The sequence below is a fragment of the Sinocyclocheilus grahami genome, unplaced genomic scaffold, assembly GCF_001515645.1.
Source record: "Sinocyclocheilus grahami isolate Dianchi unplaced genomic scaffold, SAMN03320097.WGS_v1.1 scaffold229.1, whole genome shotgun sequence".
NCBI lineage: Eukaryota > Metazoa > Chordata > Actinopteri > Cypriniformes > Cyprinidae > Sinocyclocheilus > Sinocyclocheilus grahami.
This window is the reverse complement of record NW_015505408.1, coordinates 1,293,986-1,308,504: the sequence shown is the minus strand read 5'-3', so window position 1 is coordinate 1,308,504 and position 14,519 is coordinate 1,293,986. Positions and strand designations below refer to the sequence as shown.

General features: G+C 38.7%; 2 protein-coding genes across 2 annotated transcripts; one reads left to right on the top strand and one right to left on the bottom strand.

Annotated features, from left to right (window-relative positions):
• Nucleotides 1–697: 697 nt before the first annotated feature.
• Nucleotides 698–8,834, bottom strand: LOC107597178 (uncharacterized). Its single transcript, XM_016288132.1, has 2 exons — nt 8,573–8,834; nt 698–3,144 (listed from the first exon to the last, which is right to left on the bottom strand). The coding sequence occupies exons 1-2, from the start codon at nt 8,611–8,613 to the stop codon at nt 951–953; spliced, it is 2,235 nt and encodes a 744-aa protein (XP_016143618.1). The 5' UTR covers nt 8,614–8,834; the 3' UTR covers nt 698–950.
• Nucleotides 8,722–12,961, top strand: LOC107597208 (uncharacterized). Its single transcript, XM_016288162.1, has 4 exons — nt 8,722–8,743; nt 9,717–9,764; nt 10,808–10,855; nt 12,115–12,961. Exons 1-4 carry the CDS (start codon nt 8,722–8,724, stop codon nt 12,732–12,734), a joined length of 738 nt encoding a protein of 245 aa, XP_016143648.1. The 3' UTR covers nt 12,735–12,961.
• The last annotated feature ends 1,558 nt before the right edge of the window (nt 12,962–14,519 follow it).

The following is a 14,519-nucleotide window of genomic DNA, read 5'->3' as shown; positions in this document are numbered from 1 at the left end:
GTTTGATATTTTCTACTGTTTAATAAAAAAAGAAATCTGAAAAAAAAATCGCTAACCCACTCCGAAGTCCCAATCTGAATCAAATAGATGGAAAGATGGAAACATTGTGCATTATGATGGAGTTAGCTTAATTCACTATATCTGAAATAGTTTGACCGCTGCAGTTGTTGACAGTTCAATAGAAAATCAACTGAAAGCATCCAGTCATCTCATACCACTGAAGTGAATGTTCAATTTATTAGTATATATTGTAATAAATATATATATTTATATATTATATATATATATATAATGTGAACAACACAGTTAAAGAGGGTAAACTTTATCATTCAACTGAACTGTGCAACCATGTTTGAAACACTTCAGCTTATATGTTCTCCAACCATATTAAATGTACGTCCTCTAGCATATTTACTTTATCTTCTCAGGGAATATCAATGGTATTACATATTTCAGATGCGGCCTAAAGTTATCAAATTTCTTTCTTTAAGACATTTTAAAGTCAGCTACTGTACATAAAAAAGCCAAATTGGTCTAATTTGAATTTGAAAAGTAAGACTGCTATGCTCTAGGGCTTCTGTTTTAATAAATAACGAGACATATTATAACAAATAGTACAAGTCATAGTTTAAGTGGTCACCCTACACGTCTTCCGTTTGTTCAATTCTTTGAAATGACAATGGGCTCGCATGGCCTGAGGGGAAGAAGAGGGCGTGAGGATTCAGGAACTCAGCATGGGGGGGAAGAGAGGAGGTTGAGCCAGGTGTTGTCCTGCACTCTTTCTCGCAGGTCCTCTCCTCCGATTAGTGAATTTTATTGTTTTATTAGTGGTTAGGAATCTTGAATTTAGTCTTGGTAAAATCCATCCTTACAGTTCCGCCCTTGGCCCCTTGGGGCAGATTCAGAGCAGTCCCTAAGGGGTCATTATCTATGGATTTCTTGTAGCTTGCTTATGGTTGTAGTTTCTGTAGGGCTGGTACTCTTAGCGGACTGAGCGCGATGGCCACATTGGTTGAAGTACGCATTGCACGGAGAAGACATCTGAAGTAGCAGCACTGGATGAGAGTGAATATGAAGATGAGCACACTGGCGATGGCGCATCCCCGAAACATCCAATCCCACCAGGTGTAAGCATACCAAGCTGAGTGGGTAGAGGAGCTGGACAGGATCTTTGCAGTCTTTTCCGCCAAATTTGCTTCCACTTGTGCCTGGTTGAGGTGGTATTCAGTCCGTAAAATAATCCCTTGAACTAAGTTCATCGTGTTGACCAAAGCTTGTGTGCTTCGCTCATAAAAAGTGTCCTCCCACCATGGGGAAACATCTACATCTAGTGGTACCTTTCCCAGGATGTTTATCTGACCCATTGAAAAGTCCTCTTTCACTTCCAAGCAGAAAGTGTGGTTAGCAGGGCAGGTCAGACCTCCGTAGGTGAAGGAATTCATCTCACTTATGACGCACCACTGGGTGTGAGACACTTGAACAGCATCAGAATGGCCATGCAAAGTCTGCACATTAATGAGCTTAGAATCATTGTAAGAAAAAGGTTGTAAAGTGTTGCAGGTACAAATAATGTAACTAAATGTTTCATGACAACAGGTGCGAGTGGTAAACAAGGTTTCAGTGCCCTTCAAAGTCATATACCCCGTAAGATGGTCCCATTTTATGATCTGATCCTTCACTACTACACTGATAGAGCGTATGGTAGTGGAATTTAGGAAAACTTGATCTGGGTGAATTAGAGGGAAAGTGGCAAAAAACCCAATACATCCAGTACATTCATTTCCAGTATACATCATTAATGTTGATAACAATTCAGAATAGTTAATGTTTTTCATTTTTTCTGATGTAAGCCATCTATGTAGATCTAAAATTTCAATAAGATCATTTAAAACATGTCTAGGTGTCTTGTGAAGACGAAGATCTAAAATCTCTTGTCTTGCTGCAGTAAACAAATCTTGTGCATACAATCTACAGGCTAAGTCATGCTCGATGATACGGGTCTGATTGAAAATTGTTTGACTGGTCGTCAGAAGCGCCTGCGCTTCAGATCTGACCGCTTTGATAATATTTTCATTACTATTGGTGATGTGTTGAAAACCAGTGGCCACCTGATTTGCCAACCATGTTGAAAACTGAGATTGCCCTGTTATTTTGTAAGTGTTGGATATAGAATTAATTGACCCAAAAAGGCCTGCTATATTTCCAAACAGGTCTCGTTTGGTGCGAGTAGGTGGAATTTGGACTGCAAGTCTGTTTTTGTAATCGGAAACTATATCATCGATGCGTGACTGTAGCCATGTATAGGTTTCATCCTTACTGTTACAATGTTCTACGTAAGCAGACAAAATGTTAGAAATGTTATACGTAACATGTGTTATCACAAGATTGACATCATGAAGCAAAGTCTTGTTTATATTTCCTTTGATAAGGCCACCCGGAGGGGTGGGATATAATTTTGGACACTGTGTGGGCTTTCTATATCCACAGGTGGTTAGATTAAAGCAATGATGTAAAGCCCATGAACAATTATGAGGGTTAGTAAAATTGTCCATATTTGCCTCACATTTTCCCACACAGTAGGTTCCTTCTTTTCGTCCAGTCCAAACAAATGTTTTTAAATTGTTTTTGGATACAGTATTTGTTAGATTAAAAAGAATTTCAGTAAACTTCAAATGTGTATTATTATGGGTTGTAGTATGCATACACCTATATGTTGCTGGTTCTAGATCTTTAGTGGAGTAACATTTTTTAGGATCTTCACCATAGTTGTTGATTTGATATAGTATGTGCTTACTACCAATTTTTGAACCTGGGTATTCTTTAAGTTGATCCCAGGTAGTAATGTTATGGTGAAATTTTGGTGCGAATGTGTAGCCTGTGATGTCTGTGTCTGGGGGATGGGTAGAACCTGTCTTACAGCAGATTTTAGTTGCACAATTTGGTTCCGGTGCTAATCCGGGGGGCCATGTGACTATTTCTTTGTATGTAACTGGAATGTAAGGTGTGAATGGCCCCTTGGTATACTTCCATACCCATCTCCCGCATCCTAGGGTATGTGTGAGTGTGACCCGTTGTCCCAATTCGATGCAGGTGGGTCCAGATACCACCCTGGCATCTGGCCTCCATGGGATTGCAGTGACTGTCCTATGGAAAAGAAAGATCATAATTAATTTAATGAACCTTTGAACAGTTTACACTGGGACATGTGGTACCATCTTAATTTTCCCCGGGTGGTCACGGCCACGCAGCTGTTGCAAACAGCTTTAATTTCATATGGCCCATGCCATCTAGGGGAAAATGCATTTTGTTTTACAAAGACGCGTACCATCACAATGTCTCCTTCTGAAAATTTAGTTTCAGAGATTGGGTTAAATTGCGCATCATTTGTCAGGTCGGACTGTTGTCGTTTCAGATCAGCCTGAGCGTGCAACACCTTCAATCTTTCTTGCAATTGTACCAACACAGTCTGCTGCGTTGCGAGCATGAGAGGCCCCAAGTCTGCTGGGGAAATTTCTGGATCAATGGGTAATTTCATCACCCTTCCAGTCATAAGCTCATATGGGCTAATGCCTGTAGCTTTTGATGGGGTTGCTCGCAGCACAGTCAGAACAGTAGGTAAGGCATCAATCCATTTATTTTGGTGTTGGGCTATCTGCTTAGAAATATTTTCTTTGATTGTCCGATTTGCACGTTCAACCATTCCAGAACTCTGTGGTCTGTATGAAATGTGAAATTTTTGCTTGATGTTCAACATTTTGCACATATTTTTCATAACTTGTCCAGTAAAATGAGTCCCCTGATCAGATTCAATTTGAATTGGTGCTCCCCAGAGGGGGATGATTTGGTTCGCCATCACACGTGCCACTGTATTTGCAGTGTTATTGCGAGTGGGAATTGCTTCAACCCATTTTGAGAATTTGTCAATTATCACGAGGCAATAGCGATACCCCCCTTTGGCACTGGGAAGCGGACCAATGAAATCCAACTGTAAGGACTCCCAGGGTCCTTTAGGTGGTTTTGGCCTGCACAAATTTGTTCGGCCTAGCTTTCCTTGATTAACTGTGGCACACACCAGACAGGTGTTGCACCATCTTTCAGTGTCAGCTGTCATCCCTTGCCACCAAAATTGTTTTTGTATCAGTTGTGCTGTTTTTGTTGCAGAGACATGCGCATACTCATGATACAATTTGATTATTGGTTTTTGAAGCGCTTCTGGAACAACAAATTTTCCATCTCGGATGACTATGCCTTCGATTACGTTAACCATCGGATCATGTTTCAAGTGTGGCACAAGTTCTCCATCAGAGACCCACAGATCGTGTTGATACTGTTTGAGGTCGATGGGCGTAACTTGAGCTGCACTTGCCACAGAAACAGAGGCTGTTTCGTTTTGCCATAGGTCACCTTTCACTGCTGCCAGCTTAGCCAATTGGTCAGCAATATTATTGTTTTTCTCATGCACATCCGGATTTTTGTTGATGTGCGCACGCACTTTTACGACGGAAATGGGGGTTTCTCGTGCTTGTATACCTTGCCAAATTGCAGTTATAGTGTTGAAATGCTTTATAGGCGTTCCGGCGGATGTGAGGAAATTTCGTAATTGCCATTGAGCCATAAAGTCTGTTACCACACCAAATGAATAACGGCTGTCGGTATACACGCAGAGCGGTTCAGGGTGTGCCTCTTTCGCTTCTAGCAATGCAACGAGTTCAGCTTCTTGTGCGGATATGTTAGATGGTAATTTAAACAATAACTGCTGTTTTGCATCTGTATTGGGAAGATGAGGCGTCCACACTGCACAGCCAGTATAGAAGTGACCATTTTGGAAGAATCGAGAACCGTCAATGTATACCTGCACTTGGCCTGGTAGTAGCTGGTCATGTACAAGGCTTTGTGCTTCTTGTTCAGGCTGGCATGTGTGTGGATGTCCCTCAACATCCCCGAGCAGATGTGGCAAAATTCGTGTGTTTTTTATTGTGATTTCACGCGCTTGAATGTCTGCTAGCCATCTTGCTAATCTTTGGGAAGAAACTCCCTTTATCCGGCCCTGCAACAGCATTCGTACAGGCGTATGCATTGTGTGTATAACAACAGGTTGAAAACCGACAATGGGTTCTGTTGTTTTTAGCATCCAATGCACCGCAAGCACTTGCTGTGTACATGGGTCGAAACCTTGTTCAACTAGAGATTTTTTCCGACTGTAATAAGCAATTGGGCGCAGTTTTCCTCCATATTCCTGAGCTAAGACTCCGCTCAATGTGATTTCATGCGCGTCTACTTGAATATGAAAATTTTTTGATGGGCTGGGCCAGCCCAGGGCGGGCGCGGCGCACAATCGTTGTTTTAACTCTGTAAACGCTTGCTCATGCTTGTCAGTCCATTCTAGGACATCGTTTGGCTTTGTTTTGCCTTTTAAAAGCGAATACAACGGTGCGGCGGTATTTGCAAAATCAGGGATGAAATCTCGTAAATAGTTTGCTGTACCTAATACTTTTTGCAATGAGTTTAAAGTATGAGGTCGGGGCAGTTCGGCAATACATTTCTTTCTGTCATCTGTTAAGGCTTTGTGGCTTTGAGTGAGAGTGTACCCTAAGTAGTGTACTTCTTTTTGTGCAATTTGGGCTTTTTCTTTGTTCATTTTAAAGCCTGCATCAGTTAACATCTGTAGCAGTTTGTCAACCAGCTGCAAGTGGTTTTCAAGTGGTCCTTCTGTGGCTATTAGTATGTCGTCTACATAGTGAACTACTTTGCCAGTCCCTAGTAAGGGAGTGAGCACATCTGCCACAGCTCTGTGAAAAATGGCTGGGCTGTTATGAAGGCCTTGTGGCATTCGTTCCCATGTGTACTGCATTTCATTTACAGTAAATGCTAGTTTCCATTGATCTTCTCGTTTGACTTTAATAGACCAGAAGCCATTTTTTATGTCAAGCACTGTGAACCACGAAGCGTTGGTCGAAACTTGTGATAAGATGGTAGACGGGTTTGCCACTATAGGTGTTGCCTTGGGTAAAACTTTGTTGAGACGCTGATAATCAATGCAAAGGCGCCATTTACCATTAGGTTTTGGAACTGGCAAACATGGAGAATTTGTGGTTGAACTACATCGCCGAACTATCCCTCTGACCTCAAGCTGTTTTACTATCTCATGAACAGCGGCCTCTGCCTCTGGCTTGATGCGATATTGTTTTTGTGGGGGAGGGGGCTCTCCCTCAATGCATACTTCAAAGTCAATGAGGCCACAGTCGTGTTCATGATTAGCCCAAACATCGCTGTGTTTGTTGATGAGAAGTTGAATTGGATCTGTACTGGACATGGACATAATGCTGACATGGCTTCGAGGCAGGCATTTCTTTGCCGTTTTGTTAGTTTGCACTTCAATTTGTTTTTCAAAACAATGAATTACAAAGCCATGCTTTCTCATGATGTCCATACCTAATACAGTTCCTTCACTGTTATCTGGTAAATACCAGAATGGTTCGTTTAACAGTACCATGCCTAAGTCGAGCTGAACTGGCTGCGTTTGAGTTGCTGTCATCAAAGTATCGCCTATACCTTTAATCTGGATCGTTTGCGTGCTTAGGGGTAACAGAATATTTGTGCAGGAGCAGGCGGCGCCGGTATCAATGAGAATGTTAACTAACCGGCCTCCAAGGTTAGCTCTTATTTTGATTCGGTTGCCGCTTTTGATAATGTTTCCTACAGCAATGGAGGCCACGCACCCCTATTGGGGATTGTTATATTTTGCTAGCAGGTCAGCAAGGTCTGCTTGCAGAGACCTGTATGGGTTATTCGGGTTTTTAGCTTCAGTTTGTTTTGTGCCATTTTCTGGGGTGTTACTTTTTATGATCAAATTTTCTAGCTGACTAAAGATTTCGCTGTCAGCTTTGGAATGTATCTTCTGACTATTTTGGGCCCTTCTTAGTCTAAAACAATCTTGAGTACTGTGATTATTTTTTCTGCAAAAGTAACAGTGAGGTTGTGATTTGAGCTTTAGATCAGATTGTTTAGCACCTTTCCCTTCAGCTAGCCATTGTGTTGTTGAAACGGAACGAGCTTTGGTTTGTTTGAGCCTGTTTTCTATTTTGGAAGCCCAATCCACTAATGACCGGTAGGTATTCTCAGACGGATCGGCTCCATGAACTAGCGCTTGCTGAATGTGAGGCCCTGCATTATTTTTCAGGAGTTGAAGTAAAACTTCCTGATTGCGCTGTGCATCTTCTAAACCCGAGTGTTCTTTGTAAGTTACCCATAAACGTTCCGCATAAATTTCAAATGGTTCTTTGCTGGCCTGTTTTATTTCCAAAATTCTATTCCATTCAGCGTGTGTTGGTCCCCTTAGCTCTATTAGAGTCTCCCTCAATCTTTCATACACGTCGTTTTCATTCTCATCTTCTTGCTTGACTACAATTTCTCCAGATCTTAATTTAGGGGACATTTTTGGTTTTAGCTCCTCTGAAATAGTGAGGAGAGCAATTTGCCAAACATCTCTGACCTCTAAATTATATACTGATGCCTGTAGCATTAAGTTGTCCCAGTAGGGTTGGAAAGGGCCTTTTCTTGGCATCATTCCCACAACTTCTTTGTGTTTAGTGCATTCTTCGCAAGTTAAAGGACGGCTAATAGTAGTAATTTCATCATCTGCGTTAGTCATTGTTTTAAGTACAGCAACTTTCATTGTTTTTCTGAGAACAGCGCCAGATTTAGTTCGAGTCCTTATTGGACTGCGCTGCCTCTCTTCGGGTCTATTTGGGCGATAATACATGTCACTCGCGGGTTCTGGAGAAGGGTCACGTACCACCGAACTAGGTTTTGTCCTTGAAGTTCGATCAGGAACCTCTGTCAGAGACAGATGGTCCTTAACGTTGCTTGCTATAGCTGCAACATCATCTTCATCGCTATCACTGTTTAGCTCGCTTCCAATTTTAGAATTTATCGCCGCTGCTTTGACCGCAGCTACGGGAAACCCTGCAGACCCGCAGCACGTTTCGAGAGCGGATGTGTATTTTTTATCTAATTGCAGCTTTTTCCCAAGCCTTTTAATTTGCGTTTCCATCGCGTCGCCCTGTCTTGCCCAAGTTTGTTTTTCATACACAGATGCTTCAACCTGTGCTCTGAGCTTTTTTAGCTCATCTGATCGCGTTGCTTCTAGCTCTTTTATGTTTGCTATCACGCGTTCGTTTTCTGCAATAGTTGCCAAATCATTTCGACGTAGCATATAAACAATCGCAATCAGTAGTTTTCGATAGGAAGCTTTGGTTTCCAATTTTCGTCCTTCGGTAACGTACCAGGCTAGAATTTTGTCATTGTTCCAATCAAATTCTACTCCTTTGTTACGCAGACGAAAAAGGAGATCCTTAATTTGCAAGGCAAGAGTTTCCATCACATCCCTGTCTATACTGGAACTACCATTTCCCTGATAAGCCATGTTGTTTCTCTAGTAATTTCAAACACCACCGGCTTTTTCGGTACCGGTCTATCCTGGGTATTCCGACCCGTTCTACAAATGTGTCTATATGAGGTGCGTCTAAGTTTTCCCTCAAAAGTTTCTAAAAGACAAACAAAATGGACTTACCACAGCAGCTGCAGACAGAGAAGGAGAAGCTCAAACCTCATGCCCCGTTTGGATCTGAATTGTTGCGCCAGATGACGTCACTCGCCTGAGACTGGAGGATCACGTCGGGGTCACCACTTTGTAAGCTCCACCTGTTGGCCCAAGGAAGGATGTCCAACAGCCTGGTTGAAGGTATTCTGCGTGTACGTCTTTTCTGGCGCTTCTGTAACAATCACCTTTATTTATTAAAATTTGGTTTCTAATTTTAATTCTGACTCCGTGTATAATTTAATCTGACTCCAACTTTAAATGACTCTTCGAATTTACAGTATTCACCTGTTTCATGTTTCCCCATTATACAGCTCTGGAAACATTAAGAGACCATTCAAATTTTTTCCTAAATCAGCATCTCTGACATTGCTGGGGACATAACGGCAGACAACACACATTTAATTGTTTGATCAAAATTATTGCTAGGGACAATTAAGTAGTGGCTGATATTAGTTGGGACATGTCATAAAGTCTCTACTAAATTATACACACTTGAAAATCATAACAAGTGATATCCGACTTTGGAAACTACAGTTCTCTCCTTAAATATGAAGATGTTAAAAAAACAGATACTACTCAAAAGAGGATATATATATATATATATATATATATATATATATATATATATATATATATATACCAGACATTTTAACCATGGACATGAAAAAGACATGGACATGAGTTGGTCTATATTTACTAACACTGACTTTGCATAAACTCTACATTTTAGTGTTTTCATTAATTTAGGTATTTTATTTGTGTATTTATTTCCTTCTTCATTTTCTCAGTGTAGTTTGTTATGTGTTTCTGAATATTCCCAAACGCTGAATGATATAGATCAAAGAAATAGGTCATTGTTGTCATATTCGGAAAAAATCTGAAACATGTGTCTTTATTAAATGAAAAAATATTATATAGTAAAAATATATTATTACTAACACACTATGAAGATGTAGGCAAACCAAATCTCAGACTGAATCACACCAAATACAGTAATATTGAGTAATACCAACTCGCCACATTTACAGTGTTCTAATGTTCATTTCTATAAAGCTTGTTTTTCTAAACATCTGTCTGTTTGCACTGCATTAAAGCTCATCTGTTGCTTTTGCAGATGAATACTGGGAAATACCCTCTAACATCCATGAAGATTATGAAAATGGTGAGTGTATTTAACAGTGACTTTGCATATACTCTACATTTTAGTGTTATTTGATCATTTATGTATTTTATTTTGTGTAATTATTTACTTCATTTTCTTAATGTTTGTTGTATGTGTTTCTGAATATTCACAAACACTCTCTGTATAAAACTGGTCATTGTTATATTTTGAGAAAATCTGAAATACAGTCAAACCAAAAATTATTCAGACACCAGATATAATATTTGATATTTTTTTACTAGTGGGTGCAGGACACTATAGTTCATTTACGTAAGTGAGGATAACAAAATAAAATAAATTGTTATATATTATACCCAAAAATTCTTCTTACAGTGGACTACCAGTAAATTTGGGACCAAACATTATTCAGACACATTGACCTGACCATGTTTTGCTTAAGTGTTTTTTTCTTTAATTGCTAATTTGACATTTTTACATCACAGACTGAACAAAATTAAGCATTGCTTGTAATTGGTCAACAAAGTATTGATAGTCATGTAAATATTGTCATATTAACAGTTGTCTGAATTTTTGGTTGATTGTAATCCATTGCAAACCTTGCTATCAAAGTTATCTGATATTATCAAGATGAATTTGTTCTGACACAGTTCTTGTCATATTTTATAAAGATGTTCTAAACTATAGCAAATAAACTGTGATAATGTGAGAAATGTTTGTATTTTATTTGTGTATTTATTTCCTTCTTCATTTTCTCAGTGTAGTTTGTTATGTGTTTCTGAATATTCCCAAAGACTGAATGATATAGGTCACAGAAATAGGTCATTGTTGTCATATTCTGAAAAAATCTGAAATATGTGTCTTTATTAAATGAAAAAATATTATATAGTAAAAATATATTATTACTAACACACTATGAAGATGTAGGCAAACCAAATCTCAGACTGAATCACACCAAATACAGTAATATTGAGTAATACCAACTCGCCACATTTACAGTGTTCTAATGTTCATTTCTATAAAGCTTGTTTTTCTAAACATCTGTCTGTTTGCACTGCATTAAAGCTCATCTGTTGCTTTTGCAGATGAATACTGGGAAATACCCTCTAACATCCATGAAGATTATGAAAATGGTGAGTGTATTTAACAGTGACTTTGCATATACTCTACATTTTAGTGTTATTTGATCATTTATGTATTTTATTTTGTGTAATTATTTACTTCATTTTCTTAATGTTTGTTGTATGTGTTTCTGAATATTCACAAACACTCTCTGTATAAAACTGGTCATTGTTATATTTTGAGAAAATCTGAAATACAGTCAAACCAAAAATTATTCAGACACCAGATATAATATTTGATATTTTTTTACTAGTGGGTGCAGGACACTATAGTTCATTTACGTAAGTGAGGATAACAAAATAAAATAAATTGTTATATATTATACCCAAAAATTCTTCTTACAGTGGACTACCAGTAAATTTGGGACCAAACATTATTCAGACACATTGACCTGACCATGTTTTGCTTAAGTGTTTTTTTCTTTAATTGCTAATTTGACATTTTTACATCACAGACTGAACAAAATTAAGCATTGCTTGTAATTGGTCAACAAAGTATTGATAGTCATGTAAATATTGTCATATTAACAGTTGTCTGAATTTTTGGTTGATTGTAATCCATTGCAAACCTTGCTATCAAAGTTATCTGATATTATCAAGATGAATTTGTTCTGACACAGTTCTTGTCATATTTTATAAAGATGTTCTAAACTATAGCAAATAAACTGTGATAATGTGAGAAATGTTGAAGGTGTCTGAATACATTTTGGTTTGACTGTTTGTGTCTTTAATCAAAAATATATTATATAAAAATATATTATTACTACCACACTATAAAGATGTGAAAAGAGCCAAACCAAACCTCAGACTGAATCGCACCAAATACAGAAATATTAGCATGCAAGGTGGAGTAAAACCAGCTTGTCACATTTACAGTGTTCTAATGTTCTGAAAACAGAAATGTGAAGTCGGACACTTTCTGCTTCCCGTAGTAACACTCACCCGGTGTTTGCGTACTTTGACATAGATTATGTGGTTTAGATGCAATATTAGTCCAATACACAGCCATTTCAGATGTTTTCATGAAGCAACAGAAACACTTCTTCATTCAATACTTTATGTACTGCTTAATACAGCACCTGTATTATGATAATAAACCAAATACAGAAATAACAGCTTTTAAGGTTGAGTTAAAATATCTTTTCACCTTTGCAATGTTCTAATATTCAGTGGCAGCTATGACGAATATTTATAAATTCATAAAAAGCTTGTTATTTTTCTAAACGTCTGTCTATATTTGCACTGCATTAAAACAAATGTTTTATTTTCAGATGAAGAATGTGACAAACTTTATACCACATGTCTGCGTGAAGAAAAGCCCAAAGTCGATTTCACTGTTTCAAGTGAGATTAATAAGAAATTATTCAAAAAGAAGACATGGAAATGTAAACCGAGTATTTCAACAAGGCCAAGTGTGGAACTTGCATCAGCTACTGCTTCAGGAAGCGGCATCATAGGCATGATTGACACGATTGACAGACCTGCAGATGCCAAAGCAGAAAGCACCTATGCTCGAAGCGGATCATATAAGGAAGCTTTTGAAAACAAACCAGGAAAGAGGATTCCCAAGGCTGGAGTCTATGCGGAAGCAGGAGTTGGACGAGCTAGTGCTGAATTCAGTATATTTAGGGCAGAAGCCAAAGGCCCAAACGCCTCAGCTGGTGCTGAAGCCACTGTGGCTAGACTCGGGGTCGGAGCAATGGCTCAGGCTGAGATTGCCAGTGCGTCAGCTAGTGCCGGTCCACTTGATGTGAAATTGGGACTTGGAGTCGACACGGGTGCATATATTGGTTTGGGTGGGGTGGAGGTCAAAATACTGGGATGTGGATTCTCATTTGGTCGAAAAACCAGTATATCTCTTCTGGGTTCAGAACTGTCATTTTCATTCTAGTCACACAGGTATAAATTACCTTTGAATATTTATGTGTAACATTTTACTATGTCTAAATTTATCCTAAACATCCATTTGCTGTCTCAGTTTTGACTGCTCCTGTTAGTGGTCGCCACAGCGGATCGTCTGGACATCTATTTGGCGCAGGTTTTCCTGACACAACCTAGCACTGACAACCCATGAACTATTACTAATAGTTAACCCATTTAATTAATCCTTAAAATTGTTCTCTATATTGAAACATGACCGTTATTGTTGCATATCACTTTTTATAATTTAATTATTTCTAATGTATACAATTATCACATTGTAAGCCTATTTTTCTATATTCCTGTCCCCATTTAGGAACATGTACCTTGTTATCTGTCAACTACTAAACTCACACTTGTGTGTCTAATTTCGTCATGTATCTTATAATATTACGTTTTGTTTCTCTAATTACTGCTATTCTTTCATTCGAGCTGGTTTGTCAACCTCTTTATTATTACAATATGCTTATTGCTGGGTTTTTTAGAGTGGCCTGGATGGTGTATAATAGTAAGGTCAAGAAAGGCTAAATCAGCCTGTTTAGTTTATTTAACTTTCAATTTGGTAAAATGCTCTCCTTTGAATTGTTTGCATTTTAAAATCAATTAAAACCTGTTTCTGCAAATTTAGTGTCTGTTATTGGGATGGCCAGTTCCTTTTTTTTCCGAGTGCCCTTGAAACTCCCATGAGCTCTGTGTACTGAGCTGTGCCTGGAAATGACTTTCTTATCTGTGACCTGCTTGTTTTTCAGAATGAGTCTCTGCTTTCAGTACACATTCACTTTTATATATATATATATAGTAATTAAAAGTGTGAGAGTTGCTGCTGTTGTTGGAAATTCAACAAAGCAAACGTCAGTATTAATTGGACTTTCAAGCAACAGCTTTCTTCACGGAAGCTTTGCATTCAGTGAGCTAAGAAAATATTTAATATTTATTTGGCAGCTGATTATTTACTTATATATGAAGTAGCCATGTAATAAGCGGGATAATGTACATCCAGCCAGGTGTTATCGCAAAATAAAACCATTCAGAGTAAGATTTAAAAAAGAAAGAAATAATACTTTTATTCAGAATGAAATTGATCGTGTTTAAATCTTTTTATTGGGGAATCCAACAATCTAATAAACTTAAAACATACATCTTATTATGAAAGAGGAAAGAAGAAAGAAGAACAACATACAAAGCACCAGAACAACAAGGTATTAGAAAAAAATGTATTTACTATATACAAAAAACACCATTTCCTTTAACACCCTCCCTGAAGTTTTCTTGAAGGAACCAGTCATTTAATTGGTAGTTCCAATACCATTTCGTTCCATGGCACTAAGATTAACTCATGATGATGTTTCGGGGCATCTTGGAGTGAAAAAGACTTATGATTGCATGCTGTATAATTTTTTTTGGCCTCACCTAAAACGTCTCGGGTTACTTATGTAACCATGGTTCCCTGAGGGGAACGAGACACTGCGTCCTCTAGGGGTTGCTTTGGGGAACGCTTCGTCGGGACCCGTGTCTGAAGCATACATTGAAAAACCACCAACTCGTTGGCCGGCGACAGCCATGACGTCACTACCGTCGCGACTAGTACAAAATAGGCGCCGGTAGCGCACATCATTCACTTCTTCGTCTGAAGCTTGTGTACGCAGCATGGCACAAAACCTAGAGGACGCAGTGTCTCGTTCCCCTCAGTGAACCATGGTTACATAAGTAACCCGAGACGTTCCCTTTCGTGGAACTTCAAACTGCGTCCTCTAGG

What these genes read in the sequence shown, in the direction of transcription:
- LOC107597178 (XM_016288132.1), bottom strand. Translation starts at nt 8,613, where the DNA reads ATGAGGTTTGAGCTTCTCCTTCTCTGTCTGCAGCTGCTGTG. An exon ending in CTCTGTCTGCAGCTGCTGTG is followed by an intron (nt 3,145 to 8,572) that starts GTAAGTCCATTT and finishes TCTTTTCCATAG; the next exon opens with GACAGTCACTGCAATCCCAT.
- LOC107597208 (XM_016288162.1), top strand. Translation starts at nt 8,722, where the DNA reads ATGTCCAACAGCCTGGTTGAAG. An exon ending in GTCCAACAGCCTGGTTGAAG is followed by an intron (nt 8,744 to 9,716) that starts GTATTCTGCGTG and finishes TTGCTTTTGCAG; the next exon opens with ATGAATACTGGGAAATACCC. An exon ending in CCATGAAGATTATGAAAATG is followed by an intron (nt 9,765 to 10,807) that starts GTGAGTGTATTT and finishes TTGCTTTTGCAG; the next exon opens with ATGAATACTGGGAAATACCC.